This window comes from Prionailurus bengalensis, chromosome D1 (assembly GCF_016509475.1).
Source record: "Prionailurus bengalensis isolate Pbe53 chromosome D1, Fcat_Pben_1.1_paternal_pri, whole genome shotgun sequence".
Lineage (NCBI taxonomy): Eukaryota > Metazoa > Chordata > Mammalia > Carnivora > Felidae > Prionailurus > Prionailurus bengalensis.
In genome coordinates this window covers 106,960,683-106,974,624 of record NC_057346.1, presented here as the reverse complement: position 1 = coordinate 106,974,624, position 13,942 = coordinate 106,960,683, and the positions used below count along the sequence as shown (strand labels likewise).

General features: G+C 47.9%; 1 protein-coding gene across 2 annotated transcripts; it reads left to right on the top strand.

Moving 5' to 3' along the window:
* Positions 1-33: 33 nt before the first annotated feature.
* HNRNPUL2 (heterogeneous nuclear ribonucleoprotein U like 2) lies at positions 34-13,311 on the top strand. Of its 2 annotated transcripts, XM_043581411.1 has the most exons (14): positions 34-1,364; positions 3,361-3,496; positions 3,788-3,864; positions 4,064-4,203; positions 4,523-4,613; positions 4,711-4,823; positions 5,281-5,544; positions 5,707-5,829; positions 6,193-6,321; positions 6,860-7,028; positions 8,713-8,913; positions 9,986-10,059; positions 10,315-10,422; positions 10,538-13,311. In XM_043581411.1, the coding sequence occupies exons 1-14, from the start codon at positions 824-826 to the stop codon at positions 10,613-10,615; spliced, it is 2,244 nt and encodes a 747-aa protein (XP_043437346.1). In that variant the 5' UTR covers positions 34-823; the 3' UTR covers positions 10,616-13,311. The 2 variants fall into 2 exon arrangements, with proteins under 2 accessions (XP_043437346.1, XP_043437347.1); XM_043581412.1 differs by lacking the exons at positions 9,986-10,059; positions 10,538-13,311 and having other exon boundaries at positions 319-1,364; positions 10,315-10,402.
* The last annotated feature ends 631 nt before the right edge of the window (positions 13,312-13,942 follow it).

The following is a 13,942-nucleotide window of genomic DNA, read 5'->3' as shown; positions in this document are numbered from 1 at the left end:
TAAAAGGCGAGGTCCGGGCGTCTGTTGCTGGGTAGATAAGTTAAAGGATTCAGAGAAGAGGGCCGGGGTGGGGGGGGAGGGTGTCACTGTATTCCTTAGTTTGAGGAAGCCCTTTGTTTACTAAACAGACAATTGCTAGGCGGCTTTCAAGTCTCTACAGCATTCCTCCTGGGCTTTTTTTTTTCTTTTAAACTCTCAAGAAGCTGGGGGACGTATAGGCAGTAGGGAAGAAAGACTAGCAAGCAAGACTTTAGACGACAGCTCGATCGGAAGCCAGACGGGAGTAAGGGTGGTGACGGGGTGGGAGGGGCGTGTAGGAAGGGAGTTTCGGGCGTCTGCGCAGAGCCCATGGCTGGAAGTACGGAAGGCGGGCGCGCACACGCCGCCGTGCTACGAGGCACTTGAGCCGTAGCCAGTCCTTCCCGTCTCCGGCTCCGGTGCGGCTGCGCGGTGGAATCACTGGCGGCGATTGGCCCAGGGGTGAGAGGGGGCGGGAGGTAAGGGGAGGGAAATCGGTCGTCCTCGGCGCGCGCCCGCCCGCGGCAGGGGAACCGAGGGGGCAGGAAGGAAAGCTGTTGCCCGCTGCGTTGTTTTGGGCCCAGTGAGCCGAAAGGGGGAGGGGAGGAGAGGGCGAAACAAACACTACGTAGCGGAGGCTGCGCGCGGCCTTCGTGCCTGCGTGCGTACGTGCGTGCGCTCGCTCGCGCGGGCTCAGTGCTGGCGCGTGAGGCGGAGGCGGGCGGCGGCGGCGCCTGCGCGGTCGGGCTCGGTCGACGGTTCGCAGGGGAGGAGGCGGCGGGAGGCGGAGGAGGCGGCGGTGGCGATGGAGGTGAAGCGGCTGAAAGTGACCGAGCTGCGGTCTGAGCTGCAGCGGCGGGGCCTGGACTCGCGCGGCCTCAAGGTGGATCTGGCGCAGCGGCTGCAGGAGGCGCTGGACGCCGAGATGCTCGAGGACGAGGCCGGCGGTGGCGGGGCCGGGCCCGGCGGGGCCTGCAAGGCGGAGCCTCGGCCTGTGGCCGCGTCGGGCGGTGGCCCGGGCGGGGACGAGGAGGAGGACGAAGAAGAGGAGGAGGAGGACGAGGAGGCGCTGCTTGAGGACGAGGACGAAGAGCCACCTCCTGCCCAGGCCTCGGGCCAGGCCGCGCAGCCGCCGCCGGAGCCCCCGGAGGCGGCAGCCATGGAGGCCGCGGCCGAGCCCGATGCTTCCGAGAAGCCGGCAGAGGAGGCCACGGCCGGGTCAGGTGGGGTAAATGGTGGCGAAGAGCAGGGCACCGGCAAGGGGGAGGAAGACGAGCCGGAGGAGCGGAGCGGGGACGAGACACCAGGATCCGAAGCTCCGGGTGACAAGGCCGCAGAGGAACAGGGTGAGGAGCTGGTAGCGGAGCCCGGCTCCAAACTGCCCCGACCCAGCGGTCAGCCATGCACCGCGGGGTCCGTTTCCTTGTTCTCGCTTGCCGGAAAGCGCAAGATTCCCATCGCCTTTTGGTGGGACTCTCTCCCCAGGGGAGGTGGCTTTCATTCTCTACCCACCTTTCTGGAGGGTTTGACTGCCTCTGGCGGCCCCCCTCTCTGCAAGAGGGAGCTTCCTGCCTAACTTGGTTCCTTGGTGGTGGTGGATGGAAGTGAGCGATTTTGCATGCGAACTGCTTGTGAGCTACCTGTGGAGCAGTCTCCCGCCGTATTGGTTATCTTTTCCTAAAGCGGGAATGCGATGAGAAATTGGCTATTGCAGGGCCAGCCAGACAGGACTGTTGGAGGCTTTGGCCTTTGGGTTACCTATTGGTATTTCCGCCTTAAAAATATTAAGCAATAGGCTAAGTTCGCCAAAGTCCGCTCCATCACATTACTGGCGCTTGAGCCACACAGTGAATCTGAAAATCTAACCTTGCTCCTGCTTTAGCAGCCTGTGGTTTGAGGGTGTGGAGTTTAATAGTTAACTAGTGAAGGGAAAGTCTTAATCTAGTGCGTTTAGAGTAAGTTAGTTGACACCAGTTGGCTAGATGTTTTACCTTGCTTGAATTCTTATGATTAAGTTTGAATTTTTCCACTGAGTCTGCCGATGGACAAATTTGTGGATTGGCTGTGCACTTAAAGCATTTTTAAATTCTAGGTCCCTGACTTCCTGAATTGGAACTATTGAGGTGTTGGTGGGTTCACGGAATAACCTCGTGGAAGAGAGTGTGTAGAGTTGCCCAGGGAGTTAGTGACCTTTCTCTCTCTTCTTTTGAAGTGATTGGATGGTTAGACCAAATCTGTAATTATCTGTCAGAGTAGGCAGGAAAACTAGAGGTGCTTCCAAGTCTTGCTGTGTAGTGGGGTGCCTTAATTCTTACAATACATTTTTTTAGGCTGCTATTAGTAATCATGGTATAATTGGAACCCTTTCTAAGACAGTCACATGCAAGTTGCAGATTGTTTGTTCTGTGTCCTGGAACAAAAATCCCATTACATAACCTTTGACTTCGTGTGTATCCCAAATAGAAGATAAAAAAGGTTGAGGGATGAAGGACTGCTTTAAGGAAATTATTGTTAAAAACCTTAATGTTGCAAACTACAAAAGCTTGAAGAAAATTCCAGTTTTTTTTCCCTCTTGCAGAGAATGTTGCTAAATATACGACAACACCTTTCTACCCCAAATTATGTGCAGTAAAGATGCAGTATTATTTATGGGTCTCTTGTGACTTAATGGTTTGCTCTTGGCAACCTTCAGTTAAAAAAAAAAAAAAATTCCATGATAGAAATACAGCTGTGAATATGCACCTGAGTCTGTTTGCTGTACAAGTAAAAGCTGTGGATGGCTGTGCATTGTAAAGCTGGAAAGGCAAACTCTTTAAAAAAGACACATACGCTCAGGCTTCTGTATCATGAAGCTGTGGGAAAATGTTGGAAAATGTGTATTAAGTGCCTAGTTTACATCCAAACCTGACAATCAAGAGTCAAAATTAAATTAACCTATGAAATTCTTTAAAGACTTAGAGGATTTTTTTAAACGTCGTATTGGTGGGAAAATCTGCAAGTTTGACCTGATTTAAGCAGATAAATTTAGAATGCAAAAATTGTCCAATTTTTATCTACTGCTTGACTAATTAGCCCGTAATGTCCATCCTTTTCTTCTCTTTCCTTTTCTTTTCTTTTTTCTTTTCTCTTTTCTTTTCTTTTCTTTTCTTTTCTTTTCTTTCTTATGAAATAATCAGCCAGTGACAGGAAGATGATCTTTGGAAATAAAACGTTCTGTGGGTGCAGTGGGAAGAACCTGGCTATTCTGATTAGACAGCTACTCAGCCCCTTTAGTTTCTATTGGTTCTGAGCTTATTCTACGCTCCAAGATGAAAACTGATTTTCTTTCCCTCCTTTTTGTAGGAGATGACCAAGATAGTGAAAAGTCAAAACCAGCAGGCTCAGATGGTGAGCGGCGGGGGGTAAAGAGACAGCGGGATGAGAAGGATGAACATGGCCGAGCTTACTATGAATTCCGAGAGGAGGCTTACCACAGCCGGTGAGGGAAACGGTCCCCTTCATTGAAAGGGGTGTCTGCTCTGATTTGTTATCTACCTGATGTTGATTGGAGAGTATGGAAAGAGGGGTGGCTTAAAAATGCAATAGGTTTTTCTAGGTGTAAGTTTCAGATTGAATCCACTCTGAAAGCTCCTGTTGCTCTTTTCTCATTTGCTGATAGAAGCTGTCTGCTGGAATTTTATATTCACTGATAGTTTAAGACTTGATACAGACACCCCTCAAAGAAGAGGGCTTTGGATACACCGTATTTGCTTTTCTCTCATACCTATAGCTCAAAGTCTCCACCACCCCCTGAAGAAGAGGCAAAAGATGAGGAGGAGGATCAAACTCTTGTGAACCTGGACACGTGTATGTATAAGGCAGACAGGTTGGGGTGTTCAACCAACCCAAAGTGATTTTGGAGATTAAAACTTCATGGCCTGCAATTTTTAAGAGATTTAGCAATAGGAGACTTTGTATCCGTTCTTGACACCTGGGTAGATTTGCGTTCTGTTGATGATTTTCAAGTGTTGGGCTTTGGAATAAACAGATTGTTTCTTTCTAACAGATACCTCGGATCTCCATTTTCAAGTGAGCAAAGACCGCTATGGAGGGCAGCCGCTTTTCTCAGAGAAGTTCCCCACCCTTTGGTCTGGGGCAAGGAGTACTTATGGTGTGACAAAGGGGAAAGTCTGCTTTGAGGCCAAGGTAGTGTATACAGCTCATTAAGACCATTTGTTTATTAAATTATTTATTAGACTGCTACGTACTGGTTCCTGCCCCCCAGTATTTTATTAATGCAGAAAAGGCACCACACTTGAATGATAACCTTAGCTTCGGCAACCGACAAATTGACCCCCATGGCTTTGGTTTAAGTTCACTGATAGCTGGTATTCTGATGTTGAGTTGTGACAGTTGTTTTCAGTTTATACAAAAGTCTTGTCTTTCCAGCTCAGACTTTGCTGGACTTTCCAGCTCAGACTTTGTTGGTCAGAGTATCTGAGAGTTCCTTTTCTGACTTGGCCAGGTAACCCAGAATCTCCCAATGAAAGAAGGCTGCACAGAGGTTTCTCTGCTTCGAGTTGGATGGTCTGTTGATTTTTCCCGTCCACAGCTTGGTAACGTTCTTTTTAACTGAATCGTTAGTGTTTGCTGCCATGTCGTTTATTCCGTGGGAAATTTGGGTATAGGTAACTAATTTGCTGTCTGTTCTAGGTGAGGATGAATTCTCTTATGGTTTCGATGGACGAGGACTCAAGGCAGAGAATGGGCAATTTGAGGAATTTGGCCAGAGTTTTGGGGAGAATGATGTCATTGGCTGCTTTGCTGTAAGTGCTCCTAAAAGTTGTGGATTCTTAGCAAGAAGTGAGTAGAGGGCACTGGGAATTCAACTTGCTTCCTAACAGCTGCTGTCTTCTATGCATTTAAAAAAAACTTTTTTTTTTAACGTTTACTTAACGTTAAACACAGAGCATGAGCAGGGGAGGGGCTGAGAGATGGAGAGAGACAGAATCTGAAGCAGGCTCCAGGCTCTGAGCTGTCAGCACAGAGCCCGATGTGGGGCTCGAACGCAAACCGCGAGATCATGACCTGAGCCGAAGTCAGACGCTTAACCGACTGAGCCACCCAGACACCCCGCTCTTCTATGCATTTGATGTATTGTTTGCTTAGTTGTGTTTAGCAGTCTGAGTTTTGTTGTTGTTTTTTTTTAAAGGTTAAATTGCAAGATTTAATCAGTCTCAACTCCTGTAAGGTCTTAAATGCTCTTGTTTGTTGTCACTGTAGAATTTTGAGGCTGAAGAAGTAGAACTTTCCTTTTCCAAGAATGGAGAAGACCTAGGTGTGGCATTCCGGATCAACAAGGAATCCCTGGCAGAACGGGCCCTCCTACCCCATGTCCTCTGCAAAAATTGTGTTGTAGAATTAAACTTTGGTCAGAAGGAGGAGCCCTTCTTCCCACCACCGGAAGAGTTTGTGTTCATCCATGCTGTGCCTGTCGAGGAGCGTGTGCGCACTGCAGTCCCTCCCAAGACAATAGATCAGTGTGAGGTATGCCAAACGGTGTGCAAAACTTACGCTTTGGAATGGTTGGCTTGAAGACTTTTCTTAAAGCTTCATCTGACTGGGCAGGTGATGATGTTCTTAAATTGGGCTTTATGAACCTGACCCTCACTTAGTTTTCATGGCATTCCTGGTTCTGTTTACTTGTAGGTGATTCTGATGGTTGGACTGCCTGGATCTGGAAAGACCCAGTGGGCACTAAAATACGCAAAAGAAAACCCTGAGAAAAGATACAATGTCCTGGGAGCTGAGACTGTGATCAGTCAAATGAGGGTGAGTTGCTGGGAGAGGTGAGCTGTGGTATTTGCTCTGGAGGTTCCAAGTAAATGCCTATAACCCTTTCCTGGTGGAGTTGGTCTTAATATATGTTTAGGGCTTTTTTTTTTTTTTTTTTTTTCTGTGTTGTCAGATTTCTCAAAGCAGATAAAACCTGGAACATATCCAGATCAAGATGGAAATGACTCTTAGGGAGTGGACAGCATGCATTCACAGCATTGAGGAATAGGAATGATATGCTATGAATAGCTATGATAGCTTTGATCGCATTAAAAGAGGTGACATTTACCAGTGACTCTTGGGTTTTAACTTGCTGCTTAACTTCTTGTGTTTCTCTTCACTTCCTCTCAAACTCATCAGATGAAGGGGCTTGAGGAGCCAGAGATGGACCCCAAAAGCAGAGACCTTTTAGTTCAGCAAGCCTCCCAGTGCCTTAGTAAGCTGGTCCAGATTGCTTCCCGGACAAAGAGGAACTTCATTCTTGATCAGGTATTGTTGAAAACATTGACAAGAAACCTGATTTTACAGACGGTCCAAAGATGAAAGATTTGGCATCTATTTAATCTGATAAAACGGCTTACAGTCCAAGCGGGGTGCGTATGTAGAGGAAGACAGAATTAAGGATCAGAAACAGGTTCCCTAAGTATGACCGAGTGGTTGTGTTATATGACTGAGTCATAATGTTTTTGGAATTCAGGGATACTTTTTTATTTGTTTTTACCAGAGAGTATATGGACCAGACTATAAAACACATAATAGAGGCAATGGGAAGAGAGGTGGAGCTTGTGTGGATTCCTGGCTCCACCACTTAACTAGGTTTGTGGCCTTTGACGAGTCTTGGTCTCTGAGTCTCAGTTTTTTTGATGTGCAAAACAGAGTAATACCTGTCATATAGAGTTTGAAGAATTAGAGGAAATTGTGTCTATAAGACCCCTAATTTCTTGCTTCACTTGTAAAGGTTGCTCAGTAAGTGAATATGAGTGGTAATTTTTATTCCTGAAACATCTGTTGTTCTTTCTGTCCCTAGTGTAACGTGTACAACTCTGGCCAACGGCGGAAGCTGTTGCTGTTCAAGACTTTCTGTCGAAAAGTGGTGGTGGTTGTTCCTAATGAGGAAGATTGGAAGAAGAGGCTGGAGTTGAGGAAGGAAGTGGAGGGAGATGATGTGCCTGAGTCTATAATGCTGGAGATGAAAGGTGGGCTAATGTTACACAAATTAGGGAGCCTGTCCTTGGTCAGTGCACACCTTTCCAAGGCCTCTTAGCACTTGGAGCGATTCTCCCCATCTAAAGTGTAAATCTGGCGGCACCTACCTGGCTCAGTCGGTAGAGCATGCATCTCTTGATCTCAGGGTCATGAGTTCGAGTCCCGTGTGGGACATAGGGCTTACCTGAAAAATAAAAGTGTAATCCAAAGAGTAAACTAATGGTAAATTAAGAGTAAATCAAGGAAGCACTTGTAGGTAAATAAATGAGGAGAGTAACTGGAGAAGCAGTAACTCTTTTTTTTTTAATTTTTTTTTTTTTTAATGTTTGTTTATTTTTGACAGAGACAGAGACAGAATGCGAGTGGGTTAGGGGCAGAGAGAGTGGGAGACACAGAAGCAGGCTCCAGGCTCTGAGCTATTAGTACAGAGCCTGACACGGGGCTCAAACTCATGAGCTGTGAGATCATGACCTGAGCCGAAGTCGGACACTCAACCGACTGAGCCACCCAGGCGCCCCAGCAGTAACTCCTTGATTCATTCCAGAGAAGATACAAAAAGTGAGGTAGGGACTGACCACAGGGTGATTAAAACTCAAAGCTGAGGCTTTGTTGATTCCATTATTCATTTAGCAAAAGTTTCAAGGGTGTTCACTGTTTGTTCAGTACTCTTTTAGGCATAGGGGAATAGTGAATTAAATGAAGCTTTGTCTTCAATGAATTTATATCTTAAGGGGGGGAGTTTGGAGTGAACAATCTTACCAATATGTCTTGATTTCTAATATCACGTTAGGCTTGTTTGTTTCGGTTTTTGGTGTGTGCCTGAAGTTTTTAATATAATACAAAGCCTTATAGCAGCATTTCCATGAGGCAGAATTAACCATCTTGATTGATCCCACTTCCTGCTGTTCCCTTGTTCCCTCTAGAGTGTGATTTTTTTCCCCCTTTGCTGCCTTTAGCTTCTGTCATCCCACCTGTCTGCTCGGCTACTGGCTCTTTAACTTCTGATAATGCCCAGGCATGGGAGCTAGTTACACATCTAAGAGCTGGATTCTCCAAGTTGACTCAGGATGAACCATGCCAGTCCATAACTAATTCAGGTCCTTGGAGGAATTTAGTGCAGTTTTATAAAACTGAGGGCTGACTGGATTCATCTAAGGGTCAAGAGAGCCCCATAGAGCTGAATTCCACTGAGACTCACCCTCAGAACTTGATGTCTAGAGACTGGCTAATGTGCTGGCCCATCATGCACAAGTGGTAAATGAGGCCGCTTGTACTCTTGTCTCCTGTGCTCTCCTCATATAGATGAGTAAATGCTTTTTGGTTTGGGTCACTTTCTCATGGAGTCTCTCTTAGCATGTTATCTAACCAACACCAAAATTTCCTCAGTTATTTTTTAGCCTCTAGCTATCTTCATCTGTCCCGATAAGAAACTTTCACCCAATTCACTGTTAATTTATTATGGATCACTTGAGAACTGGTAAATCTAATTTGTAAGTAGCCCTTTGCTTGGGACTGTTACAGTTCAGAGGAAACTTCTGATAAGCCAGTGGGTATGAACCCAGCACCTTCGTGTGCATAGAAAATCCCGTTCTTCCTACAGCGGGGTTTTCGGGGTGAGATCTTGCATGTGGATGCACTTTTCAGCTCCCACAAGCTTCTCCCTTCCTCTTGCAGCCAACTTCTCTCTGCCTGAAAAATGCGACTATATGGATGAGGTGACCTACGGGGAGCTGGAGAAGGAGGAAGCTCAGCCCATTGTCACTAAGTACAAGGAGGAGGCAAGGAAGCTGCTGCCCCCCTCCGAGAAGCGGACAAACCGCCGAAACAACCGAAACAAGCGCAACCGGCAGAACCGAAGCCGAGGCCAAGGCTATGGTGAGTCCCGGGGACCTGCCAGCCCCCTGCCTCAGTCTGTTCTTTGTGCTGCGCACGGCAGGAGCCACAAGGAAAGGCTAAGGAAACCAAGTCCAGTCCCAGACAATGAGGAAGTACCTTCTATATTATAGGAGCATATGCTTCCTGTGTCCTTCCCCCCCCCCCCCCCGCCACCAACCACCTTCTTGCACTTCTTCCATAATCCTTCAGCAAAAGGGAGTTACTTTTCAACAAAAATGTTTGTGTCCTCGAAAAGCGTTTGCGCAAGCTTCCCGTGCAGGTGTTTTTTCATTCTTAAATACAAGCCCCACACTTTACCTCATGCTTCGCTTTTCCAGTATGTCCTCAGGACTTAGGCAGTGAGGTTAGATTCCCAACCCGAATTTTCTTGCTGCTTTTGTCTGTTGGATCAAGCCAGCTGTGTAGACCAGAAAGTGAATGCATTATTCAGTAATTTGGGGGGGTTCCAAAGTAAGTTAAGCTAGTAGTAGAATTCACTTCCCTCCTGCATGTCTATCTAGTTTGTCAGTTAACCCCACAGTGTGCATTCACTTGGCCTTAAAAATGTGTGTGTGTGTGTGTGTAAGTCAACAAAGCTTCTGAGTGTCTGCCGTGTGCCAGGCACTGGGAATACCAGGTTTCTGCCCTAAGGAGCTTGTTATTTAGACTTTGTTTTTCATTCGCATAAAATAATGGGTCTGGGGTACAGGATAGCTGGGGTCCCTTCCAAGACTGAAAGTCCGTGATTCTACGAATGGCAGTTTTTACTCCTGTTTCTAACTCTGCCATGTATCCTTTTGCCATCTTAAATGTTTTGCAGGAATTGGGCAGGTTCCAAAGCAAGGTGGCTTGGTTTTCTTGTGTCTCTATTTCTCTGCCCACCCCCACCCCCCCCTTCAGATTCTTTAGAAAGCTCCTGGCTGGTGCCTTAATTACCACTGTGTGAGCCTGACAGAAACAGGCTTCCTATTCCCCCAGAATTGCCTTTGGCTCCGACTTTTTGATTTCCACTCAGACGTGGAGCCAGGACCCCATGCCAGCTGTGTGAGCGCGCTCTCCATTTCTCTTCCAGTGGGCGGGCAGCGCCGAGGCTACGACAACCGGGCCTACGGGCAGCAGTACTGGGGGCAGTCTGGAAACAGAGGGGTGAGTGCAGCTCTCCTTCTGCTCCTCCCTCTGGGTTGTGATGGCCATTCCTACTGGCTTGGGGGAGCAGAGTGGTTTGGGCTGTTTTCTCAGGGCTTAGGGTTTTGCCCATTTAATGTGTTCCTCTGGAAGAATTTATTCTGGGAAGATTAAGCCTGTTGATAATGTCAAGCTCTGATGTGTGTCTCACTCAAAACGGGATGGCAGTGGATCCTGACGCCCAAAGCCCACCAGTCTTCACTTCTCCTTTCTCAGGGTTACCGTAATTTCTACGATCGATACAGGGGAGACTATGATCGATTCTACGGGCGGGATTATGAGTACAACAGATACAGAGACTATTACAGACAGTACAATCGGGATGTGAGTATCCTCTGGGGATGGGGGCGGGGGTGGCAGGACTAGAGGAATGAGTGTCCTGCCTCTCCGTGCTTGGCCAGCTGTGGCTCTGAGTGATGGGGTTTCCCCTCTCTTCTAGTGGCAGAATTACTACTACCACCCCCAGGACAGAGACCGATACTACAGGAACTACTACGGTTACCAAGGGTATCGGTGAAGCCCCTGTCATGCTCGCCTGTCAGCCATGAAGCTGAATCTCTAGGGGTGCCAGGCACCCCCCCAAAACACAACCAAGGAAAACAGGGGCTGTTCGGGTGGGGCTGAGCTGCCGGGGAGGGGCGGTGGGGGGGAGGGTGCGCAAGCAGGGGCAGGGGAGGGGGGAGGTGGAAACGACAAAACTGTACATTTTTTTTAAAAGTTTGTTGAAAAGAATATTGTCTTATTCTATAAAACATTTCAAACCTAGTTAGATATTTGTAATCAAAAAACATTTGTGCAGAAAGCGGCACTTAGGGCTGCCTGTCCTGTATCCTGCGGTTGGACAGGAAAAGAACTAAAAATGTCACCCTTCTGACATTCTAAGGCAGCTGGACTGGCAGCCAAGGAAGGGAGAGCGGAGGAGGTGGTGCGGAGAGGGCGGGGACGCCCATGAGGGCGCTCTCCCCGGAGCAGGCAGGAGTGGGGACAGAGGGAGCACTTGTGACCGGGGCAGTGAAAATAAACGATTGGCTCTTCTCAATCACTTGCACCAACTAACCGTTTGTATTTTCTTTACTGACCTTTCCCTCTTGGGATATCCGGTCTGGTGGGCTGGGAGGCCAAAGCGTCCCTGTCTCCCCTTTCCCGTGCCTCGTGCTGTTTGGCTGAGGCTTGGAAGACCGACCACCCATCGGGCGGCTCCGTTCCGGAGGCTTCCCAGGCCAAGGAGGCACGGGGACCGTTCGTGATTGCAGGGCAGAATAGCCGGCGCCCTCCATGTACCCGTTAATGAGTTTCCATAGACTCCTGGGGGAGAAGGGCATCGAAGCCCTCAGCCTGAAGATTGTGACTTGCCAGTCTCTACTCTGTCTTCCAAACTTGAGACAGGCGGGAAGTCCCTGAAATCATCTCTGTTAGAGCATCTGTCCTCTTATAGTGCGAGAGAAGGAGCGTTTCTCAGGGTTTCAGCTCACACAGAAACGAAGCAGGATTCTTTTCACTGCAGCAGGAGATGTATATAGGTGAATCCTGTGGTGTGGGCTACCAGGCCCAGGTGCTGAGAATAGCAACTATTTTATACAGTGTGGAGGGCATGAGCCCTACTGGTTTTTTTGATACACAGGTAGAGAGTGAATAGGAAAGGGGAGGGCGGGGGGGGGGGCGGGGGGCGGGGTGGGGGGGGTGGGAGGCAGCTCGGAGTGGGGCTGCTGAACTTGGGGAAGAGCGAGAATGTGAGTGCGTGTAATGTGTGCATGAGAGGGAGCGCCCCCTCCCAGCATCTTGAAACAGGATTTGTCTGGGGGTGCTGTCCCTGCATGTCCCCACAGAGGCCTCTCGCCGAGAGACTTCTGTTGGGATAGTGTTTGTTTGTAACTTTACCAACCCCCTCCCAGTTCTTGATGAACAGCTTCAGGTTGCTGGGCTCGAGAATATGGGTGGGACATGAGAATGCTCTTTCGACATTCAGCTTCAGTTTTCATTCATCTTCCTGCTCAGCATTCTGTCAGCCTAGAACTTACTCTGCACACACCATGTATTGCAGCACTTGCTAGTGAGGGAAGACCCAGGGTAGCGTTGTGTTACTTACCAGACGATGTGTCCATTTCCTCCCCTGGGCAGTTCTCTGCCGAAAATTCTGTGCTGAGATTTGACCTTTCCCTCCCTCCACTGATCCCTCCATGCAGCCCTTCCCTAGGCAGGCAGGCCCACATCTGGTCCTCTGGTCACCCCCTGCCCGATACATCCTTCTGCCCTACAAGTACCTCTGACCCTGAGGCTGGAAGAGGGGTGCTGGCACGAAGGAAGTTTGCTTGCTCCTAACAATGTCCTTTCTCTTGGCGCCTGCTTCCTTGTGGTGCCATCATGGATCTGTGTGAGGCAGTGAAGTGATTGCATGAACCTTTCTGTAACCCGCTCACTTTTTATCATTAAGGGAGTTTGAGAGAGCTTTGCTCGTAGTGTCAAGGCAAGGAGGCAAAAACTGGAGCCCAAAGAAATTCCCTTAGGGCCAGATTATGTCACAACAGTAAGTTGAATTTTGAGGCAGAAGTTGCCATCCCTTTTCAAATGTTCAGTCCTCCAGCGAATAGTATCTTTTTAGAGTCACATGGTTTGGGGGTGCTAGGCCCTCAGGGCTGTGGGGGGCAAAGAGCTTAAGCCGATTGGGGGGGTTGGGGGAGTCAGGGGAAGGTACTTGCTGTTAATTTTTGACACCAGAAAGTCATCTTTAAAAAAAAAAAAACAAAAACGCTGTTTTTCTGATGGATGGAGAGTGAAACTGCCACATCCTTGTTGGTTTAGCCCAAGAAATCCCTTGCAGCAACTGTAGTTGTCTGGGTTTTGTTTCTGTCTTTTTATTGTGGGAAAAAAAAAAAAAAATGTTACGGGGAAAATGTGGATTTACCAAGAGGGATCCCTAGCCTTGTTTTCCTTAGAAGACTTGTTTAGTGTTTTATCAGACGTCTTTTGTAGTTGTTGTAGATGGAAATGCTTGTGAGAAAAACAAACACCACATGGAGCCTGTAAATGTTTTTGCACAACCTGTAAAGCATTCTTGGAAGTGGCCAGTAAAAAAGGGTTTTACCGTTTAAAAAAAAATGTAACTGTGTCATTGTTTACATCTGTAACTTTTTCCTCCCCTGTTCTCATTACATCCTGGCAAAAATGTAGGCACCGTAGCTTCCAGTTTTAGAATAAATAACCATTTGGATTGAATTCACCCTATCTCCTGTGGCTGCACTGACTGGGGTGGAGTGTGTCATGGGGGGGGTGGATTGACCAATTTCTGGTGCTGCTTCCTCAAGTCGTACTGGGTCCAACCAAGGCTGGCTTTCCTCTTGCGTGGCTCTTACTCCCTTCTGATTGTACTATTCACTTGATGATTGTTAGCCTCCTTAGTGCCTGCTTCTGAGCTCCTGGGCCACTGGAGTAGAAGAAAATACATGATAAATCATGATCCATTTGGCCTGTACTAAAACCACTCAAATGCTTAAGGTTCAAGGTAAAGCCAGTTCCGTTTGGGAGCCAAGTACGTTTATTAATGATTAGTTGCCACTTAGGAGGAAAAGCCTTCCTATACCATGGAAGATGTCAGATAGGGCTTATTTTGGGGAATAAGAATGTCACTTGAATTAACAAAAGCACCACTGCATTACTAGCACTAACTGATCCTAATTGTAATTCTAATACATGTTCAAGGACTCATTAAGGCTGAGATGCCTACAGGCTCACAACCCCAGTTTGGAAATGGTTGTGCTGTAACAGATATAGGTCCTGCTCTGTCTCCTCCCTCTGTACGAGACAGATGTTCAGACCCCAGGGACCTACAGCTGTGTATATATAAAGG

Bases quoted from the DNA above. Each gene is read 5' to 3' on its own strand.
- HNRNPUL2 (XM_043581411.1), top strand. From the start codon at position 824: ATGGAGGTGAAGCGGCTGAAAGTGACCGAGCTGCGGTCTGAGCTGCAG. The intron at 4,204-4,522 runs GTAGTGTATACA...TGACTTGGCCAG, and splicing joins AAGTCTGCTTTGAGGCCAAG to GTAACCCAGAATCTCCCAAT. The intron at 10,060-10,314 runs GTGAGTGCAGCT...CTCCTTTCTCAG, and splicing joins GGCAGTCTGGAAACAGAGGG to GGTTACCGTAATTTCTACGA.